This window comes from Vidua macroura, chromosome 6 (genome assembly GCF_024509145.1).
Source record: "Vidua macroura isolate BioBank_ID:100142 chromosome 6, ASM2450914v1, whole genome shotgun sequence".
Lineage (NCBI taxonomy): Eukaryota > Metazoa > Chordata > Aves > Passeriformes > Viduidae > Vidua > Vidua macroura.
In genome coordinates, this window is record NC_071576.1 from 50,297,692 (window position 1) to 50,318,525 (window position 20,834).

General features: G+C 37.0%; 1 protein-coding gene across 1 annotated transcript in view; it reads left to right on the forward strand.

The window, feature by feature from the left end:
* Nucleotides 1-20,834, forward strand: part of PLEKHA7 (pleckstrin homology domain containing A7) — a 145,221-nt gene that overhangs the window by 99,354 nt on the left and 25,033 nt on the right. The window contains exons 8-13 of the mRNA XM_053980581.1: nucleotides 539-639; nucleotides 6,772-6,950; nucleotides 8,812-9,297; nucleotides 14,504-15,020; nucleotides 17,029-17,115; nucleotides 19,354-19,407. Of these exons, the coding sequence (XP_053836556.1) occupies nucleotides 539-639; nucleotides 6,772-6,950; nucleotides 8,812-9,297; nucleotides 14,504-15,020; nucleotides 17,029-17,115; nucleotides 19,354-19,407 (1,424 nt within the window). The remainder of the gene's footprint in view (nucleotides 1-538; nucleotides 640-6,771; nucleotides 6,951-8,811; nucleotides 9,298-14,503; nucleotides 15,021-17,028; nucleotides 17,116-19,353; nucleotides 19,408-20,834) is intronic.

The following is a 20,834-nucleotide window of genomic DNA, read 5'->3' on the forward strand; positions in this document are numbered from 1 at the left end:
AGCCTGTCACTGTTCATTTGGCACAATAAGCTTTATTCTTGAAGTGTGTTCTTCTGGCTGAAGCTAAAAAGCAATATCCAACCCCCATCCCTCCCCCTCCCAAAAAAAAAAAAAAAATCCAAACACCTCAATAAAACCCCAATCTGATTAAGAAAACAACCTCCGATCTTTTTTCTTTAAAACATTTTTCTGCATGTATTATTGGTGTTGAGTCATAAATGAATTCGTGTCAGAAGGGATTTCAGGAAATGTCCCATCCCAGTGCCTGGTGAACTCAGGGTCAGGAAAGGAGTCAGCCCAGGTTGCTCAGGGTTTAATCAAGTCAAGCATTGAAAAGCTCCAAGGATGGATATGGCACAGCTTCTTCCTTGGTGTGTGCCCCTGCTGCTCTGTCCTTGGGAAAATGCATTTCCTTGTGTTCAGTCTGAACCACTGTTGTTTCTGCTTAATACCTGTTTTCTCTGTGTCCATAAAGGAGAATATATGGTTAGCCCACTGAACAGTGCAGGAAATTAAATTCTATTTTTTTATTCCACAGACAGCAGAGAAGAGTCTGTTCTGGGGAGCATCCCTTTGCCGAGTTATGTAATATCTCCAGTTGGACCTGAAGATCGTATAAATCGCAAATTTTCTTTTAAGGTACATTTGCAAAACTTATCAGCTAATCATAGTTTATTTGCATTAGAAAAGCTGCTGTTGTAAACAAGAACTCATCTGTTTTCCTATTTTACTTGTTACTAGTTTTTAAAAGCAGATAGGTTTATTGACTGCCTGTTCAGATGTGACATAGCAATTTTTTTTTTGCTTATGAATTGACATTCATGTCTGTTACCTTGTAAGTGTCCTTAGAGCTTAATGAAGTGTCTCTGAGTAAAGAGTCTGTTTCTAAAATCAGAAATTAGTATTGACAAGTTGTTCCAGTACTGTGTACAAATTTATTTACTTTGTAATAGAGTACTTGATCTCATAATGGACTGATGTCTGTTTGGTTTTGTTGTGGTTTTTTTAAAAAGAAAAATATCCACTCAGATCTCACAGGTAGAAAATGACAGCACTTAGTCATCCTAAGTGGTATGGACCATTTAAAGGAAAAAGTACTTTTGTTTGATATAATTTATGAGTGGTTTTGTGCTTTTTCTTTTTCTAAAATAAATATAATTGTATAATTTACAGTTCTAGTCTTCATTATAAAAGCCCACAGATACGAAATAAAACATACTTCTTGATAGTGCAAAAACCTGACTCCAAATGATTGTCAAAACTGCAGCACTTAGGCAAAGTTCAGAAACTTCCATGCCTGTGGCAGATTTAAAGTCAGAGCAGAACTTGTTTTTCTATCATACAAATCAGCTACGTACTTTAAAGTAATTTACAAATCAGGTTTTGATCAGACATACTTTAGGAGATCTAGAAGGAATCTCTGTTTAAATATTTTCTGTGCTGAAATTATGAAGAACATGTGACTTCTTCTTGTATTTTAATTTTTTGAGGTGTTTAAAATTGAGACTGCCTTTTTTTGCTTTCAGTTCTATGTTCATGTGGATAGTGGTTTGAAATTTATTAAGCAAATATTAACTTGGGAAATATGTTTTAAAAAGACCTGGTGCACTTTGTGGAAATGTTTATTGTCCTTTTTCAAATGCATTGAGCATGAGTTATCAGGATAAAGCTACAAAGAAAACTTTAAGAAAAACATTTCACCTCCACTATTTACTGAATGTGATTCATAAAGCCCTCCTTTTCTAGAGCCTTTTCCTAGGAGGAAGCACATACTGAAAGAGGGGAACTCAGTGTACTCTTCTAGGGTTCCCTGCTTTTTATTTTATTCAAATGGTGTTTACACATGCTCTTAAGTCACCACTGGCCAAGTGGAGTGGAATCCATGGTTTAGTCATGGTTGAACCTTTCCAGAAGCAAACGCAGACTTCTGCTGTTCCTTTAAGGATATGATACCTGTATGGGCTCTACCAGTTATTTAATCTGAGTCTTTTTCTGGAAATATCATGAGACTTTCCACACAGGGTCTATCTATGTCTATTGATATAGATAGAAATAGGGTGTTGATAGCAAAAGAAAGTTTATGCTAGAAAACTCTCTAAAAAAATCAACATTTCATGTATCAGTTTGTCAGGCCAGTTTTAACTCTGCTTTAGGTGTTTGATGATTGACTGCAGGCTGGGTGCTGCAGTTTGATTTTATTCAGGCCCAACTCCAAGGGCAGCAGGAGGATTTTGTCGGGTTCCTGTGGCACGGACCCTGTCCAGCACTGATGTTCAGTGGTCACAGACTTGGCTGTGGGCACCCCACAGCAAGAGCACCCCCGTGCTGGCATCCATCACTCAGCAGCCATTACCTTTATCTCCTCTCTTCAGAACACCTCCAGACCCAGAGCCTAGATGGACATTCTGTCTCGCAGCGTAGCACAGCCAGAAATAGAGCACACAAGCAGATTAAGCCCAAAATAAAGATAAGAATTTTTTTTTTTTTTGCATTGAAGACCTGAACGAGAAGGAGAATGTGCTATGGCATTTTTTACATTTAGCCTGCCCTTTATTGAGGTTGTTGTAAATCTTCTGTTACAACAGAAGGATTGGCTCCCATTTGAAGTAGCAATGAATTTGGAAGCTAGGGAAACAGCAAAACTGGAAAAAATGCAACTCTTTTGTTTGCAAAGCTAAAGGAAGGAAATTTGCTAAGCAAATACATGGATGCTTTGTGCATGTGATTTGGTTAGAAGGAGGCTTGTAAAATACATGCTCACTGGGGTCTGTGTTAAACATTGCAAAGTGTTAAAATGTGTGCTGTAGGAGTTCTCAAAACCCTTTTCCTTTCATCACCTCCTGAGGTCCAGTTCAAGTTTTTATGTCTCATTGGGTGTTTAACAATTACAGGCCTGCAGAACAGCCTACAGGCTTTTGAAATGCAATCAGACCCCTACTTTGAAATATAACAGTATGTGCATTTAATTTTTTTTTGTTTAGAAACTGTGCTTTTATGTCTTGATCTTGATAAAATTTTTGAGTCTTGACAATTCTTTCACTTCCTCTGTTTATGTCAAGCAAAGTGCTCTGACTAGCTGGAAGCCACTGTCACTGAGCTGTGTGTGAGCCTAGAACTTGAGGTCCTTACTGCATATTTGGTTTAGCAGCTCACATCCTAGAGATATTTAATTAGTCTAATAGCTGCATTTTAAAATAATAGTTTTTTGTTGGTACCAATATGAGTGAGCACAAATTCAGTGTTTAGATTTTAATGTGAAAAGGCTTGTAAAACATTCATATATAGCTGGAAATACTTCCTGTGAAGAGAAATGCCTGTATTTTGTAGTAATACAATCGTTTTGGACATGAATAATTTCAGTTTATGGAAGTTCATGTCATCACAGTTTTTTTAGAAGCCTTGTCCTCAAATAATGAAAATTATTTTTAACTGGTCTTACTAATGGAAGTATTGGAAGTATTTGTTTATTGCTTAGACCACTGGGACCAGGACAAACTTCGTATCTATTTCTTTGATGTTGCTGGTTTTCCTAAAAAAAAAAAAAAAAAAAAAAAAAAAAAATTACATAGTTTGTTCCTTTATATTCTCTGAGTCAGCATTGCTTTCTTAGGCTCCCATAGTGCTCTGGGTCTGGGGAGTCAGGTGAAGAAATGCCAAGGGTTGTAAATTTGAGAGGTGCTGGTTTTGAATTTGGAAGAGGGGAGAGAAATTTCTGTATATTATAGGTCATTGACAGAAATAACTTGGAAAGATTACAGTTAGAAAACTGTTCCTTTAGTTATCCCTTTGTTCTGTGAATGGTGGCTTTTCTGTCTTAGGTATTTTGAGCAAGTGGAGGTGAACACAACAGCTGTAGGCATTAGTTACTTTTAGTATAGTCTTTTATTAAGTTTTTTTGTTTGTTTGGGTTTTTTGGAGGGATTTTTTGTTTGTTTGGTTGTTTTTTTTAAACATGAATCTTTTAATGATTTTAACTTGTTTAATTTTTTGTCCTTGTCTTGACCTTTTGATATGCTCTTGGGGTTTACTGTCCATTTCTCCTACTGTGCACTATGGGAGAGAGACTGCTTTTCTTCTCAATCTATCCACATTAAGGCATCTGAATGCATGAATAGGTACCAATATTATTTTTTCCCTGTTGTGTGTATGGTGTACATGTGAGCATGTCCTGTGTTTTAGGCTTTTTAGTGTGCTGTAGCCATCCTAATAGCTTTGGCTTAAAAAAAAAAATCCAAACCCAAAAGGCCTTCTAGCTTCTGTCTGCCAGCAGGGACAGGTATAGGATGTTGGCACAAAGTATCTTTCTTGCATATAAAACACACTACTAATAAATAACTGAAATAAATTAGAATTTTCCCTTAACCAGTGTTATGTATCGTGAACTTGAGGATATTGTGTTTGTTGGCAATCACACACCATCTCCACTATCCCTTCTGAAGCTGGGAATGTTTATGGCTGTGAAATCTTCAGTCTTTCAAGAGAGAGTGGTGCAGCACAGTTTGCATTTTGATACTGTTTTCACCTGCAGCCTCTTAGTCAGTGCTTGCAGCTGTGTTCAAAGAGAAACTTAAAACACAAGTGTGTTATGTTGATCAGGGCATACAGGTCGATTAAGACAGCTGTTAAATCCATTTCTTGGTGTGGTATGCAGTCTCGGCAGATAGTTCTCCAAAATTCTGGGTTTTTTAAGCAAGTATAAAACCAGTGAATGGTTGGATCCTACTGCATCATCTGCAGTGGGACATGCATAGTCTACTTTGTTGCAGGAATTGATTCACTTCTGAATTTTAACACCTTCTGTGGGATCACCCTGCTCTGTGAAGGATCTCTGTAGTCATAAGGTGTCACATCAAAGTCACCATTTTCTTTTTTATCTGGAGCTGCCAGTTTTTGGTCTCTTCATACACTGGATGGTAACTGTAAATTATAATGAATTCATGGTTCTAAATCATATTTGCTTTGAGCATTCTCATGTTCTGAAGTGGAGGAAAAGAGACAACCCCCAATAACAACAAAGAAAAACCAAAGAACTCAAGCAGGCAAACATGAATAAAGTCCTTTGAATGAATATGTGATTGATCAGAGCTATTGTTTAATATGTGCAAGTGCTGTTTTTCTGTGTTCAGGTGGGCAGCTAATGGTGGGAATTGTGAAGAAACCACCTTGTATTCCCTTTTTGGCCCATGTTGTTGGGAAGTGGAGACTCTTTTGAGCAGGAGAGAGTCTTGACTTCTTTATGTAACTTTTTCTTTCTCTTCCTTCTCCTCCTTCTCCTTTTTCTGGCTGGCTGTTCTACTTCAGTCTCCAGTTTTCAAAACAAGCTCAGGCTTCCTTGCTTGAGGCACAGAAGGGAAAGGCCATGTTTCACACATTCAGGGGAACAGCCTGCCATAGGAAGGGAGGAAATTCTGCACAGAACTTACTTAAAAGCGCTGTAATAGCAAGCACATATTTTGCTCTTCGGAATTGTTGATACAAGTCTCTAAGGTCATGGTAATTTGGGAAATTCTAGGTAAACAACTGAAGTTATAAGGTTTAGGAGGGGCTGCACTGGATTAAATAGCCTGGGTTTTGTCAAAACTTTTCTTTCTGAAGCCATCTATGATTGTCTCTACAATCATTTTTTTAAAAAAAATTGATTTAGAATAACGAGGGGGAGAGTATTTCATCAATATAAAAAGACCAATTATTTAGGCAGGACTCACAAAGTACATTTACCCTTTAGAAACAGATGTAGCCAAATTAAAATTTTGATATAATTATTTTTCTTTTTAAAAGTCTCCATGTCAGCAATATTTGATGCTACTAGTTTTTGTGTGTGATAGCAGGCTTAGTTTTATAAAAAACTTATTTATAAAAATAAGTTTAAATTACTAATTTCATTTTAATATCATTACAAGAGCTTTCAAGCAGAGTATAGTGTCTTCAGTTTTTTTGGAAAGTAAGGAGATAAATCTCTCCCTGCTAATCCCTGCTAATTCAGAAGTGTTGCAGGATTTATATGATTTGGTAATATTTATACTATTGCTAATACAAATATGGACGAGATTTGATTAAATTCAACTAGTGTAGAGTTACAAAGATACTCTATATTGAATCAATTTGAATATTGAATATATTTGTAGACAAATTGCCCAGTACCTCTAGTTTGCAGTGGAATTTCATGGAGTATTTTAGTGTGCAGAGATAATTGTCAGTATTTTATGTGCTGTGATAATTCCATCAATATTACTAACTTTTATTAGTAAGTCTTGTGACTGTGCAGCTAATACGTGTTCAAGTGCACACTTTAACCAATAGATCCTAATATGCATTATAATCTGTTCTTAAATTAGCAGTTTAATTGCTTAAAAGGTAAGATTTTTGTCTGAATAAATTTCTTTATTAAATGAGCTGGGAAAATTTACTTGCTGATGCACATCTCATTGAGAATTCCTTAAATTTGTTCAGTATAGGGATTTCTTCAATCTGTTTAGTGTAGTATTAATGGCAAATGAAATGTATCAATTAAAAGAAAAAGAAAAGCTGAAATTTCCCACTGTGAAAATCAGAAGCACTGGACTTTCAGCTTAATAGTTCTAGAAAGAGGCAGAAGAATTTCAGTAAAACCTGGAGTGCCTTTTGAGTTTACTGCCCTTACAGCCCATTGTGGCACTGTGATACTTCACCCCAAATTCAAGAAGCAGTCAAAGAAAAGTTGTTTTTAAGTTAATTTTTGGTGGGAAAAAGTGAAAGATCTGTCGGACTTTGATTTCTTCTTTTTTCTTCCAGGCTGTTCACACAGGTATGAGGGCATATATTTATAACAAGAATTCTGTCATTGGCTCTCAGGCAGAGCACACAGGGATGAGGACGTACTACTTCAGTGCTGACACCCAGGAGGATATGAATGCCTGGATCCGGGCTATGAACCAGGCTGCTCTCATGCAGACACGCTCCTCACTGAAGAGGCAAGTTCCACTCAGAAGCTTTTAAAGAAATTCAATATCTTACATAAAAAAAACTTACAATCTTATAAAAATGTAATATCTTACATAAATCACCTCTGGTGGTATCTTACACTGCTGTTTGTAGGTAGGTATATAAAACTCTTTCATATTTTAAAGAAAGAATTATTTTAAATTATTTTCAATTTATTTATCTTTATTTTTAATTTATCTTTAATTATTTTCAATTTATTCTATTGCAAAATAGTTAACTGGTATAAGAAAACCTGGTGTTCAGTATCTGTGTATACATGCAAATTGTATGCCCACATTTAGTGACCTGGATCAATTTCTCTCTATATATGGTATTTTAGGGAATTTCAGGTAAAAAGTTCCAGTTTCTGTGGGCAGATTCATATACCTGCCACAGCCAGTTGGCAGCCTTTGGGAGAGAGAAGTAGAGGAGAAAGAATGTAAGTTTTATGAGTTGTTTCAAACAAGTGTTTAGAATTAGGATTGAAGTGCTGTTAAGGGGGAAATGAGTGCTAAATGGGTAAATCATAAGTGCATAGAGTTAATGGATATCAAATAATATATGCAGGAATGAATTGATAATGAACAAATTCAGCTGTGCCAAAATGTGTTGCCAGTTTTTTTTCATTTTCTGTAAATTGATATAGCCTTCTTGATGTTTTGGCTTTGGAATGTGATTCTTTGCCTACTCCACCATGTGAAGGAGCACTGTTCTGTGAGACAGCCCTGCTTTAGCCACTGTGGGCTGTGAGGATTGAAATGTCATGGTGCAGTTTCTCCGAGTATCTCACACTGCTTTCTTCTGGCCAGTCATATAATAAGCAAAGGATCAGTGTCTCTTCCAGAGCTTTACACTTTCTAGATGTAATTTAAATTTCATGAAACAACCTTGTATCTCTTTCTTTATCTTCTTTGTAAGGACAGGAATAATTGAAAGAAAAATTGGGGAAGTTTGGCACAATAGAAGTATGGATCCAATGTCCTTACCCCTAAGTAGACTATTCTTTTCTAATAAGACTGAAGTGAAAACAATTTTATCATGGCACTTACTCTGAATTTACTTTCCATAAAGCCTTAAAGAAGCTGAACTTCGTTTCAGAGATGAGGTGCTACCCTGAGATCAGTGAGAACCCATTACGTTGCGAGAGAAAAAAGTTGTTGAGAAGCTTATGTCTATAAGATGAAGAAAATTGCAAATGAAGTATATGTTAAAAGCAACATGAAACTTTCAGAATCCTCAGACATTTTATAGTGAGTTTAAACTGAGTATCAAGATTTCTGATATTATTTAGGCAATAAGGTAAATAAATAAGCTAGTGTGTACTGCAGCATGGAGCAATTTTTTCTTCAGGAGTAGCTCCCCAATAGAAATTCTCTGGGCAATAGTACGGACTTAAATGTGGATATTGCTCTGTTCTCTTGGCCAGAAGTGACTAGTCCCTGAGGCATCTACAAAAATATGAAAGACTTTTTTTATATTTTGCCATGAGCAGTTGGCAGCTTAGTTTTGGTTTTTTGGCTTTCAGTGTTTCCTAGGATAGGAAGATTTTTTTATTTACAGCTTTTTTGTACATAATGTTATGTTGAACACTTATTTTGTACAATACTGGTATTTTCAGTCATTTTTACAGATGTATATAAGTAATTTCTGCTTTCTTGACAGCACAATAAAGGTAACTTTTGTCTAACTGGGATAGCAGTTGAGTTTTGCTGAGCATATTTATTGTAACATCAAATTTATCACGGTCTGCAGGCAGTGATTTTGTGGGTATCCTTTGTAAAAGAGCAACAAGACCACATGAACTTTTCACATTTAAACAGTGTTCATTACTGACCCACATCTACTTTTCAGGGAAACTGAAAAAGTGGATCAGCAAGCTGTTCCCCAAGTCAATCATATGGATGCCTGCAAAGAGTGTGTGAAGGCAGAGATTACAGACACAAAAGAAAGTTATCAGAAATCAGCTGAAATGCTTGGATTCGATAAGCGTGAAGAGATAAGAAGAGAAAAGGAGGAGGAGGAGCGTTACATCCACAGAAAAGAAACTCTGGAAACCAAAAAGGGAAAGGCTAAGCATGCATTAACAGAAGCTGATTCATTATTTCCAGGCTTATGGAATTCATCGTGGTCCCAAGTAGCTCAGCCTCAGCCAGCTGAGAAGAATGGAACTCTTCCTAGTTCATTAAGTATGAGTGCTGGGCTAGTGGAGCAGAATGGTACTGGCTCATATAAAAGAGGGTTTGTTCCCAGAACAAATCCAGATAAGCAGTTTCAAAGGAAAAGTAACATGGCTCAAGTGGAGCACTGGGTGAAAGTCCAGAAAGGAGATACAAAAAGGTTGGTAATAGGCCCATCTTTAACTAGATGGGCAAGTGGCATTTTCTTAAATTAAAGTGTCTGATACCTTCAGTGCAAATCAGAAAAATATTTTACAGAGATGTAAGGAGACTTACTTTTTCCTTCAGTGCAGAATGGTATTTTTCAGGCATTTGTCTCCTGGAAAAGCCAATATGGGATTGGCTAATCAAATATCTTTAATGTTGTCATAGTATTGCAAACAGAATAAGTGAGATTAGCATGCTATGTTATTTTCCTTCTTTTAATCACCATGGATGCTTAGAACTTCTTAAATGTACTTAAATTTTGAACAGCCAGAAAGTGAAGTGCAACCCTCTGTAACCTTTTATTCATAAACAATTACACAATATAACTTACAGGTAATTGTTTACCAAAGAATGCTCCTTACTTTCCTTCTCTCTTCTGTTCCTGTTCCAAACATCCATTCACTCCTCTATATCAGATCATTGCACTCAGAGTCGCAGTGTGTGTATTACATATTGAAAGGTCTCCATATATTTATTTAGCCAATGAAGACATCCCAGGATGGTCTCTTTTCCATTTTCAGTCCCTGAAAATTACATGAATAGTACCAATAGGTGAAATGCACACTGAAATGCTTTTGTAGTTTGAAAATCTCATAATTGTTTTGCTTTCAAAGTCAGATTAAGTACCAGTTGGAAAAATGAAATGATGAACATATTTCTGTTCAGAATGTCACCTTGTGTCAGGAAAAACATTTGGGCTTGATGCTACTTGTGAGGATTTTTCAAATATGCTTGTTCTAGTGAATTAGTGTTTTATAAATCTGCTCAAATCTAATTGTAGTATAAACAAACAAGAGACACTGGCATGTGTTTTTTAGGACGGAAACAACATTTTGGGAATTTTTAAAATTATTTTCTTAAGCTAATGTTTGTCAATTTGGAGCCAGTAAAAAGTTTAAGGCTTCCTAATTTTGTGTGGAAGTCCATTCTTCTACTCTTTTATTTTTGAAATTACCCTTGAAGATGCTTTCTTACTTTTTTATATTATTTAATATTCTTTCAGACTGCTAGAGTCAATTAACTTCCATCTTTTTTGCTTGGATGTTAATCAGGACTTCTCAAAAGAATGAGTTTAATGAAAAAAAGTAGTTGGCAAGTTAGTTCTTATTACACACATTGATTTGTCTGAAATAATACAAAAACTGATTGAACTAATGAGCTAATGCTTAAAAAGCTTGTGTTGGTGTTTTTTACATCAGAAGTCTTGGCAGTGGCAGACTTGACTGATAGCTAAATAAGTATGGTTTTCTTCCAAATTCCTCTTTCCAGTAAATTAACTTCAGGGGTGTGGATCAGGTGCAGTGTTAAGATAGTGTTGTTGCAGGTGCCAGGCTTTGTTCTAGAAGAAACCAGTTCCCTCAGCTGGAGCTGCTAAGTATTCAGTGAAAATAAAGATAGATATATGTATGTATGTCAGTGTGTATCTACTTCTAGATAGAGCTCTATATCTGCATATACATACCTCTAAAAATGTCTGTTTTGGCTCAGTTGACCTTGTTTTCTTTGCCTTTTCCTGACAAATGCCATTCTATTCTCTGCATTCAGAATAAATTGCATGTTACCTTCCCAAAGATTAACAGAGTCATCTTTCCAATGGCACCTGCTGAGATTGCTGCAGGGTTGTTAAGTGATGGATCGAAGTGGAATGTTAGTTGTCAAATATCTTCCTGATTGCGTGGTGTAGAAATTTAAGCTAGAGATGATCATTTGATTGACATTCCTTTTTGATTTTAGTAAGTAGTAGAGTAGATCGCTTAATTTTTTAAAGCTCCATGTTGATTGTTATTCCAGCTAAAATGTTACAAATAGAGAACCTCTGAGGATTCAGGAGGCTGGATAACTCTTGAACACAGAATGAGTACAGTTTTTATTTGTTTCCTGGCTCAGGTGTGTACAGATGCAGTGCTTGCCAGCAAGTTGCTTATGACAAGAAAGAACTCTTTCAGCTAAAGGGTTTACGCAAATACTGAGGTTGTTCATATGACTGCTTGTAGGAATGGCTCCTTTTATATAGATCCTCAGACCTTTCAAATAGATGTTTTACTTCCCTTTTTAATGAAGCACTCTGTTTGCTGAGTTGTAAATGTTAGCTGTCACTTTGGAGACCCACCTCTCTCAGTGGCCTCTCAGCTGCACTCCAGTGGAATCCAGTGTAGCCATCTAATCCCACTCTATTCTCAGCAGATGGGAATACCTGCTTTGGTATGATTTATGACAGCCTTTCAGAGAGATCCCAAGAACTTGAAGAAAGTTTGAAAGGAGGCTTTCAGGAGGTTTTGGGTTTAAGTAGTTAAAGGTCAAGGTCAGGACCATCAAATGGCAGCTGTTCAGAAATTGTTAGGTTTTGATCTGATTCCAGTGCCTGTATAAACTTGGTGTATAATTATGAAGAACGTGCTATTTCTAACAGTTTACTTGCATTTTAGAAATACATAAATCTGATTAAGCTTAATATTCCCCCCTAGATACAGTGATGTTGAGATACTTCCTTCCTTGCAAAGAGTGTTAAAACCTTTCTTGTTGTGCAGAACTTTCTGTTCCTTCCTGATTTGGTTAAGGAAGAAACATTACTTGTCTTTGTTAGCTTCTGTGCATCCCCATGAATGGGCACAGTGTTTCTAATAATAGTACTTCTTGTCTTTTGAACATCTATCTTCTCTTTTTACAGTATCTTCTGTGTGGTTGCTTCCCATTGCGGACCCTGAAGGTTTTCATGGCCAAGAGTCATATAATATGACATCAGGCCATTTATGCACTCTTTAATGTCTGCTTTCTTTTTTTGTATCCTCTACACCTCATCATTCAGATGAGGGAGATTCTCAAGAACAGCTGCTTTTGCTCACTTTTGCTCTTAACCTCCAAGAAAGCAATAGTCCGTTGTGGACTAATTTGAGCCATTTGGGACATTATTCTTTATCTAGAAGTTGGTGTGTCGTCTCAGAGCCTATTTTTATATGATGCAAATTATCTCTAAGCATCTCAAACCTTGTGTGGTAGAGATGCCATCAGCTTAAAGCCTGTCATCTCAGCTTGAGGTTTCTCCCTACTTCAGATACTGAGAAAACACAATGTGCCTCTATGTAGGCAGTTGCCTCCAAAGTTCAGCTCTGAATATGACTTTCCCTGTGCAATGTTATCCACATTCAACTTTGTTCTCTTTTTATAGCAGGCTGAGATTTGCATGAAACTGGCTCATATCAGCTGCTCCATGTACTGCTTTCAAAATAAGTTTTTAGTTCTTCTCAGAAAAATTCATCCTTTTCTAGAAGGAAGACATAACTCCCCCTGCCCCAAACAAAACTCATGTTGTCTTTGTTTTCAGGTTGGTTTTGCTCCTAAAGCTGCCAGCCCTGGTGGCTTCATTGACTGCCACCAATTCCAGCTGATCTCAATATTCTGCCTTTTAATGTCCAGTTAGAAAATAATCACACACAGGTGGTTTGCAGCATCTGATAGTTTGCTTACACCTTCATGAGGTCTCCACTAAACTGGGGTATAGGAGTAGTCAAGTCCCCCTTCCCTGTTTTTCCACAGAGAAATCACCAAAGGAATCTGTCTTAGCTTCATGCCTGCCTCAGATGTCCTTTTGAAGCATTATCCCCTCCAAGCATTCTTGGTTCTTATTGCTATCTAGAGGAAATACATTTCTACCACATGTTTTCCTGTGGAAAAAATTGCCAGCCAAGTACATTCAAAGTGCCCACGATGCAATGAATTTGAGAATTAAAAGAGGTTCCATGACCACTGTATGCTGATCTTTGAGTTGCCTGTATTAATACTACCTGCCTTCTTTAACCTTCACTCTGAAATTTGAGGTAACATCAAGATTTTGTGGTATGAGGGAGCAGAGCCTTTACAGATTTGTAATCCACCAGGCAGTGCAAGACTGTTATTCTGCTTGCTGGCATGAGGAATTATGTATCCTCTTGAGAGTACCCGTATTTCAAGGCAGTCCAATAGTGTCAAATTCTGCAAGTAAAAAGGGACAGTGGCAGCTACTGAGCAGCAGTTACTGGTAGCAATTCTTTCCTCCTTGCTTCAATTATTCTTGGATGCTGAACAAAGATGGTCTTTTCCATCCTGGCCTTTCTTTCATGTGGAATTCCTGCATTTTCCAAACCATGAGGTCTCCCTCTCATGCAGAATGGAACTTACTGGGTGAAGTGATGAAACATGCTTAGAGTTTCTTTTTTGTGTGGTTTTGTGCTGGGTTGTTTTTTTTAATTTTAGGTTTTTTTTGTTTTGATGCTTTGTAGCAAGCCTTGCAGAATGGTTTTCTCTTTGGAGATTCTGGATCAATGGGCAAATGACTCCAAGTACAAAAGCCCCAGATATCTGACTGAAGAATCAGAAATTAGATGGGCAGGCTCTTATACACGAGGCTATGGAAAGATTTTGTCTTCAAAGGAGGAGAGGGAGCTAACTAGGCTTCATCAAAACTTTTGCCAATTCTGTCTTAACACTACCTACTAAAATATCTAGTTTGTACAGCTTAAGTGTTTTATGGGTCCAGTACTAAAGCCAGGATGTAATACTTTTTTATATTCTAATTTGTCAATGACCATTGTTGTAAAAAGTCTCGCGTTGGTCAAATCAGTAGAACTAGTAGCATTAGGTGGAAATAAATTCTACAGACCTGTGGACTTTGAGTGGTTTCTTACCATTTTCTTTTTGCTTCATTCACATGAAGAAAAACTATCCGAGATATTCTGGGATTGGTGAGATTTCTTCTTGCTTTTAAAGATATTTATATTGTTTTCGTAAACTGCACCACCTAGTGGTGAGCACACTTTCTGTGAAAAGGAATATTTTGATTTACAGACTCATTCAATAAACATGACAATAATTCCTTTCTTCATGTTCTTGACTTTCTTTTTAGTTTAAGTACATAATGCTGCTGTTCCTTAAGTTTGTTTCTAGTGGTTCGTCCTAGGTTAAAACACTAAATTAAAATCTTGTATTTCTGCAGTGTATTGTTTGTGTGCAGGATAGATGTCATTAATATTGCTTTGTTAATATTTCTGTGAATTCTGTTAAAATGTCTGTTTTATGTCTTGTATCTCCTCTGCTTATGTCATTAGAGGTGTTTTTTACCAGTCACTCCCACTCATCAGTGTGTGCTAAAATTTACCCTTTTCTTTCCTTTTTTTTTTTTACAGCCTCACTTCTGATCAGACTCTTACACGTCAGGGTCCCAGTCCTCCTTTTCCTGAAAACTATCACACTTTGCCAAAGAATACCTGGCAGCCTTCAGGGAGCTCACCGCCACCAAACCGCAATTTGCCGAGTGACTACAAATACGCACAAGATCGTGTCAGCCACTTGAAGATGTCCCAGGAGGAGAGGAAAGCAAATAAGGATGGAACTGTGTGGCAGCTGTATGAGTGGCAGCAGAGACAGCAGTTCAAACATGGCAGCCCCACGGCCCCACTTTATGTAGCTTCTTCAGATTTCATTGATCGTGCTAAGTCCAAAAGTTCATTAGATGTTCCACGATCAATATCTGTTCCGCCCTCTCCATCTGATATTCCTCCACCTGGACCTCCAAAAAACGTCCTCCCACGGAGACCACATACTCCTGCAGAAAGGCTCACGGTTAAACCATCTGATGAGAGACAGGCTGTGGATGTTCCTCTTGCTGGATCCCCCAGGAAGATTTGGAATCGTGCTGTAAAGGTTGGTATCCAGTTAACTGATTACAAACCGTTCTACATGTGGTGTCACACATGGGGAGTTTATTTAGTCATGGTTCATTGCATCCTTCCTCGTGTATGAAAGATCATGTAAGTTGTAAAAGCTAATACAAGGAATAATTTTCTCCTCAAACTCTTGCCATTCTGATCAGATTTATTAACTTTTATTGGTTAGGAAAGAAAAATTGGTGGCACATCACATAGGTTTGGAATATTTTAATAAAAAACTGGAAGGCATATGCTTACATGTATAAAGTGTACAGATTGTAGTATTTTTATATAGAGAGTATGAAGGCAAGAATATAAAACTCAGCAGGATGGAATCTTCCTTGGATATTTATTTTTGCCAGTAGCTTTGTGTTTGCCATGCCTGCTTTCTCTACATGTTTTGCTATTATAGTTAGTCATACCTCTGATTCTGCTTTAAGTTATGGCAAAAGGCACATTATTATTATTATTATTACAGTAAAATATATTTTTTTCATGCATTTAATAGTTAGATCCATTGCAGAGTCTTTATCATTGGGCTAACCAAATTCAAATACTGTTGGTCTGAAGCTTCAACTGTCTGAATAGTTTGTGTGGGGTTTTTTTGGTAAGGACTTTTCTACCCTCTTATCCAGAGGTGACAGAGGTTTCCCTGTTCAGTACTCTAAATGCTCTCCTTGCCTAAGGAATTTGGAGAAATTTGTGTTGAATCAATGAAGGATTGACTTGTCTTGGTAGGTCTGGAATAATTGGTATTGAAAGCCTCTGTATTCACTTAATTCTTTGACCTCAGCCATGGCCTCTGATAAGGGAAAGTATCTGCAAAGAGAGAGACTTGTAAATCCAGATACCAGTGTGGGTTTAGGACCATGACTTTAGGCTTCAGCTTCATGCACAGTTTAGATTTATTTCCAGTGTATATGTGGTGTAGCTGTTGGGTGTCTTTCAGCATTTATAGATTTATAATATTCTGTCAGAGGGTGTAATAGTCTAGCAATTTGCAGAACTGGAAATAAATATTTTTAACTCCTGATTATATTCTACCACACATTGGTTTCTCCACGTGTAAGTTGAAGGAGCATGACATCCTTACAAAGGCATGTACAGCAGTCTTTTCCTTTCCTGTGCGATGCAACTGCAGAAATTTTAAGCTCTTTTCATGGCATCTTGGCTTTACCAATATTGGGAAACACAGTTCTTCATCAGGAAAACTTTTCTGTGGAACTTCTGAGAAAGTTTGTAGAGAAAAATGCTCATGTTTTTCTATATAAACACACAGCATCATTCTACATTTAAATGTGTCTGCATTAATCTGTGATACTCCACACTCCTTGTACTGCTTTATTAAATTCCATTCAATTGCACTTAAAAAAAAACAAGGCAGGCGAGGCAAATTCAGTGAGAGACAGGAATAAAAATAAATGAGACATTTAGTCTGCCTTGAAGAACCCATAGAACTTTGGCTTTGAGAGAAAGATGAAAAAATGAGTGTGCAGTAGGCTTTCTTATTGTAAGCAGAAAGGGGCAGATCAAGGATGATTATTAAAAAACTCCTTGGTATTGATGGAAGCCATTGCCACAAGGTGTCAGTCATGTCAGTAGCTTCACATTGCCTGGCTAAAAGAGAGCATTCACGGGTGTTGCTATGTGCAGTACAAGCCTGCTGTCAGAGGGCATCATCCAACCAAACTTTTTTCTGGGAGACTTTGGGTGTGGGGAGGGAACTTCATGAAGTCTTTTTTTATTTGCTGAAAGCTACATTGCACATTCTGCTGAAGCATTTCATGCTGCCACAATCCACTGCTCTGCCCAGCATCACATGTGCTGAATTTGCATTTGTTCATAAGTTTTTAATCATCAAAGGATTGGTCTGGCCAGTGAGTGTTACCCTGATCTAAGCATGTGACGAATTCAAGTAGAAAATCTGTGGCAGTGGTGCAGACTGAATTTGCCACAGCTGGCACTTGGCACAATCCTTACCTTGTGGCTGTGGCTTCTTGCAGAGCTCCACTCACCTGGATCGCCGCTCCATGCCTGCCATGGGCTACATGACGCACACGGTGAGCGCACCCAGCTTGCACGGCAAGTCGGTAAGTGCAGAGCACAGCTCCTCTTGTGTCCTCCCACTAGTGCAGCCAAGTTTTAAAATCCATAGTCATTAATCTTAACTGTATTAGTTAAAGCATAAATAACTTGAATGAGAGCTTAATCTTAACCCAGTAAAGCCTATAGGACTTTTGCCTTTATCTGCAACATGAGCAGGGGTGAGCTTTCTGTTATTAGAGTATTCAAGTTTTATTATGTTTGTTTGACCAAATGCAGAGTTAAGTAAATAATTGCTTAATCATGTCAAGTAACTGCTTTCTGGGCACTGAGGTGAAAAATGTAATTATAGTTCCTCTCCCTGAAGACTGCTAATTTTCTCTTTACAATGTGTCTAAATACCTGCAGCCTGAAGAGTTAACATTGCTTCTCATTCGATTAAGGAGACATCAGGCTAAGTTGGCTAGTATAAGAAATTACACAATTGCTCAGTTACTGCAGCACTTGCCAACTAATTCCACCTATCAGGTCAGCTGCTGCGTGGCTCATCTGCGTGACTCTGCAAATGCTTCATTAGTGGCATGCTTGAGTCTGTGCTTCCTTGCCTGTTCTTTGATATTCCACAGTGCCCAGGTCGTTTGTGGTTTTTCTTTGCTTACTGTATTTGCTATAAAAGGGGAGTGATTTTAAGTTACAGGGCGCCAGTGCATCTGTTTCAAAGTGTCTACTTCCTTTTTATACTGTGTATTTTTACTATTTCTGAAAATGCTGCATCTTCAGAAATGTGGGTTAAGATACTGTATAAGTTCATTCTAAAGCAAAACCATTTCTTTGTGCTGCTTTCATGGTGGGGTTGGTTCCCTGTGCCATGTGCTGCATCACCTGCAAATTGAAATGCATCAGCCAGTCTGTACATTCATATGAGCTTGTAACTGTGTCAGTTCTGCAGGTGAACATTGGTTCATAAAAGCTCAGGAGTGTCTTGGATCATCTGTGGTGCTCTTGATTGCACTGGTGTTACGAAACTTGTAAATGTGAAATCAAACGGAAATGTACTCATAGAGCTCTCTGGTTCCTATTAGAGCCTCAAAAATGGAGCCACCTGGGAATAAAATCTGGTGACTCTCCTTGGAATTGGTGAAGGCTTTGGCCCAAAATGAAAGTTATTTTTTTGAATTGAAGAAGTTTCATTTCCCGATTACCTCACCTACAGAACATTTGCACTAAGATGGGTGGTAATAACAGGGATTTCTCCAAAAATGGGCAGACTTTCTAGTCAAGTCCTCAGCCAGTCTTTCAAGCTGATCTGACAAGAATTGTAAGTGAACACCTCTAAAGAAACGCAGGTGTGATCTATTGATTTTATGGCATAAAAGGTTTTTCTTTTTCTAACTACACATTCTCATTGGCTCAAAACTTGAGAAAAGGTATAGTTGTGTCTTTCTTTTATTCTGAAGTTAACTGCACCCAGGATATGAAATGCTGACAAAATAGCAGTTAAAATTCTAGGAAGTTTTGGTCATTTTGACTAACTACAAGTAGCAAATTTGCAACAGTTAAATGTTATTTTGTATTGCAAATATCCCCTTTCAAGAGAGGAGAAGGAACTTTGTTATGACTTCTGTGCATGTTTTCCTTGAAGGAACTGTAATAAAGATATTGCTAGATGAATATAACTGTAAAACTAAGCTGATAGCAATTACAGGTGAGGCAATGAAAAATAAGGATCAACTTGAATGTTATTACTTAAAGGACAAAATGTCTAATCTTATATAAATGAGATGTTTTTCAGAATTTTATTCACAAAACTGATTTATACTTTCCCTGAATAAAGGAATTCATATCTTAAAATGCATATAAATTGTGATCAAAAGTATTATAATGATATATTATATGATGTCTTCTAGTTACATCTGACATCCAGTTACTCCACTGTAACTTTGTCAGTGAAGGGCTAGTCAGTGGAAATTGATCTTGAAAAAGTAGCTTTTGAAAATGTATTGTTTCAGGTAGTTCTGTGTTGTATTAGAGATGAAAACAAAAATCTAGATGCTTGGAGGGGGGGTAATGAGGCAGTAATACTCTTGAGAAATATTTTGCCCATTTTTTAGCTTTAAATAGCAATATGCTGGTGGAGCAGATGTGCTTTTTTTTATGTGCTCCTACTCTGTTATTTTGTTCTCTCTTCCATCTGTTTTCTTGTGTATAGCAAATCCAACTATTCTGAAATGTTTCCAAACATTCAAATATATTGCACTGTTTTTTCCCTATGTACTTACCTGAAGGCGGATGACACTTACATCCAGTTGAAAAAAGATCTGGAGTATTTGGATCTAAAGGTAAGATTTTAGATGAGTCTACTTCATTTTTTATCTTTTTTTCAACCCAGTTGTCTTTTTTGTATCGTGTTCATACCTGCAAAATATTAAAGTAACTTTCTAGTCTGAGATGGAAACTGTCTTTTGCCTGTGTTGTGCTTAGAATATTGAGTGTCTTTTTAGTAGTGGCTATACAATTAAAGTGAAAACTCAGAAAATGTGATTGCTTTAGTTTGTGAGAACAACTTGTGTTATTGGTACTGAGATGGATGATATGTAGGTTTAGGGAAATCAGATAAAAAACAGATGGAAAATGTTTCCCTGCTGTAGCATTAGTACCAATATGAAGTCAACACCTCTAAGTTATAAACTCGTGTTCTTTTAATCCAACTTTTCCCTTTTAAATCTTCTTAAACTGACTTTTCCATTATTCGTATAATGTGCCATATATTCTTGTGAAAATGTGATTAATTAGCACTGTCATTGTTTTCATGTTATTACAGCTAAAAGACTTCAAATGTACCCATTCATCCATCCATCCACACAGAGAATCTGGTCAAGTAATGTTAGGAGGTATTTCTTTTTAAAAAAGAATTAAATACGATACTGAGTGTCCTATCATCTGTCTAAATGACTTCTGCCTGGTACACTTGATGGTTGGCAATTTGAAAGCAATTCTAGAGTTCTTAATATCAGGTTTTGAAGGGAAAAAAAACCAGCAAAAGGATTGTTTCACTTAGCAAAGTAGTTTGCCACTTTCTGTGGGATGTAGGATGTCTTGCCATATATGAATCACGTGGTTCCTGAAAATCAAGGTGAAGGGGAAATTTGACCATGTTGTCTGACTGGTTTGCATGTACAGAGCTCACTGATGCCATGGGGTGTTGTCTGTGAGCTGATTGCACCTATGAGCATGTGTATTTCAATCTTATCTGATGTTTGAATTCCTGAATATATAACCAAATACATAAATGGAAAATATTACTATACAACCATATATGTATTTAGCATATAATATAGGTGATGTATATGTAGTCTAAATGATCAAATATGTAAACTGTTGGATTAATTAATATACAGATTTAAAATTGGTTGGACACATTTGTTTTAAACCTTGTCCTTGGTTTGTTCATGGCTTTGCCAAATGTAACTGCAGCCCAAGTTGTTAGATGAATTTTTTGACAAATTACAATTTAAAAAGTACTACAAGGTGAGAAATTATTAATAATCACAGTCTTTTTTCCATTATAAAACACAATAATTTTCACAGTTGAAGTGACCACAGGTGAAGCTTCTGAAAACATGATATGCTTAGTAAAATTCTTAATGGGGGGGCGGTTCTTAACTTTTTGGTGGATTCTGTCCAGATCAATTTGTTGCAGTCTGGAACACAAGGAGATATTTGATCTCTTAGAGCTTCCCTTGTGCCTTCCTACTGCCTGTAGCAC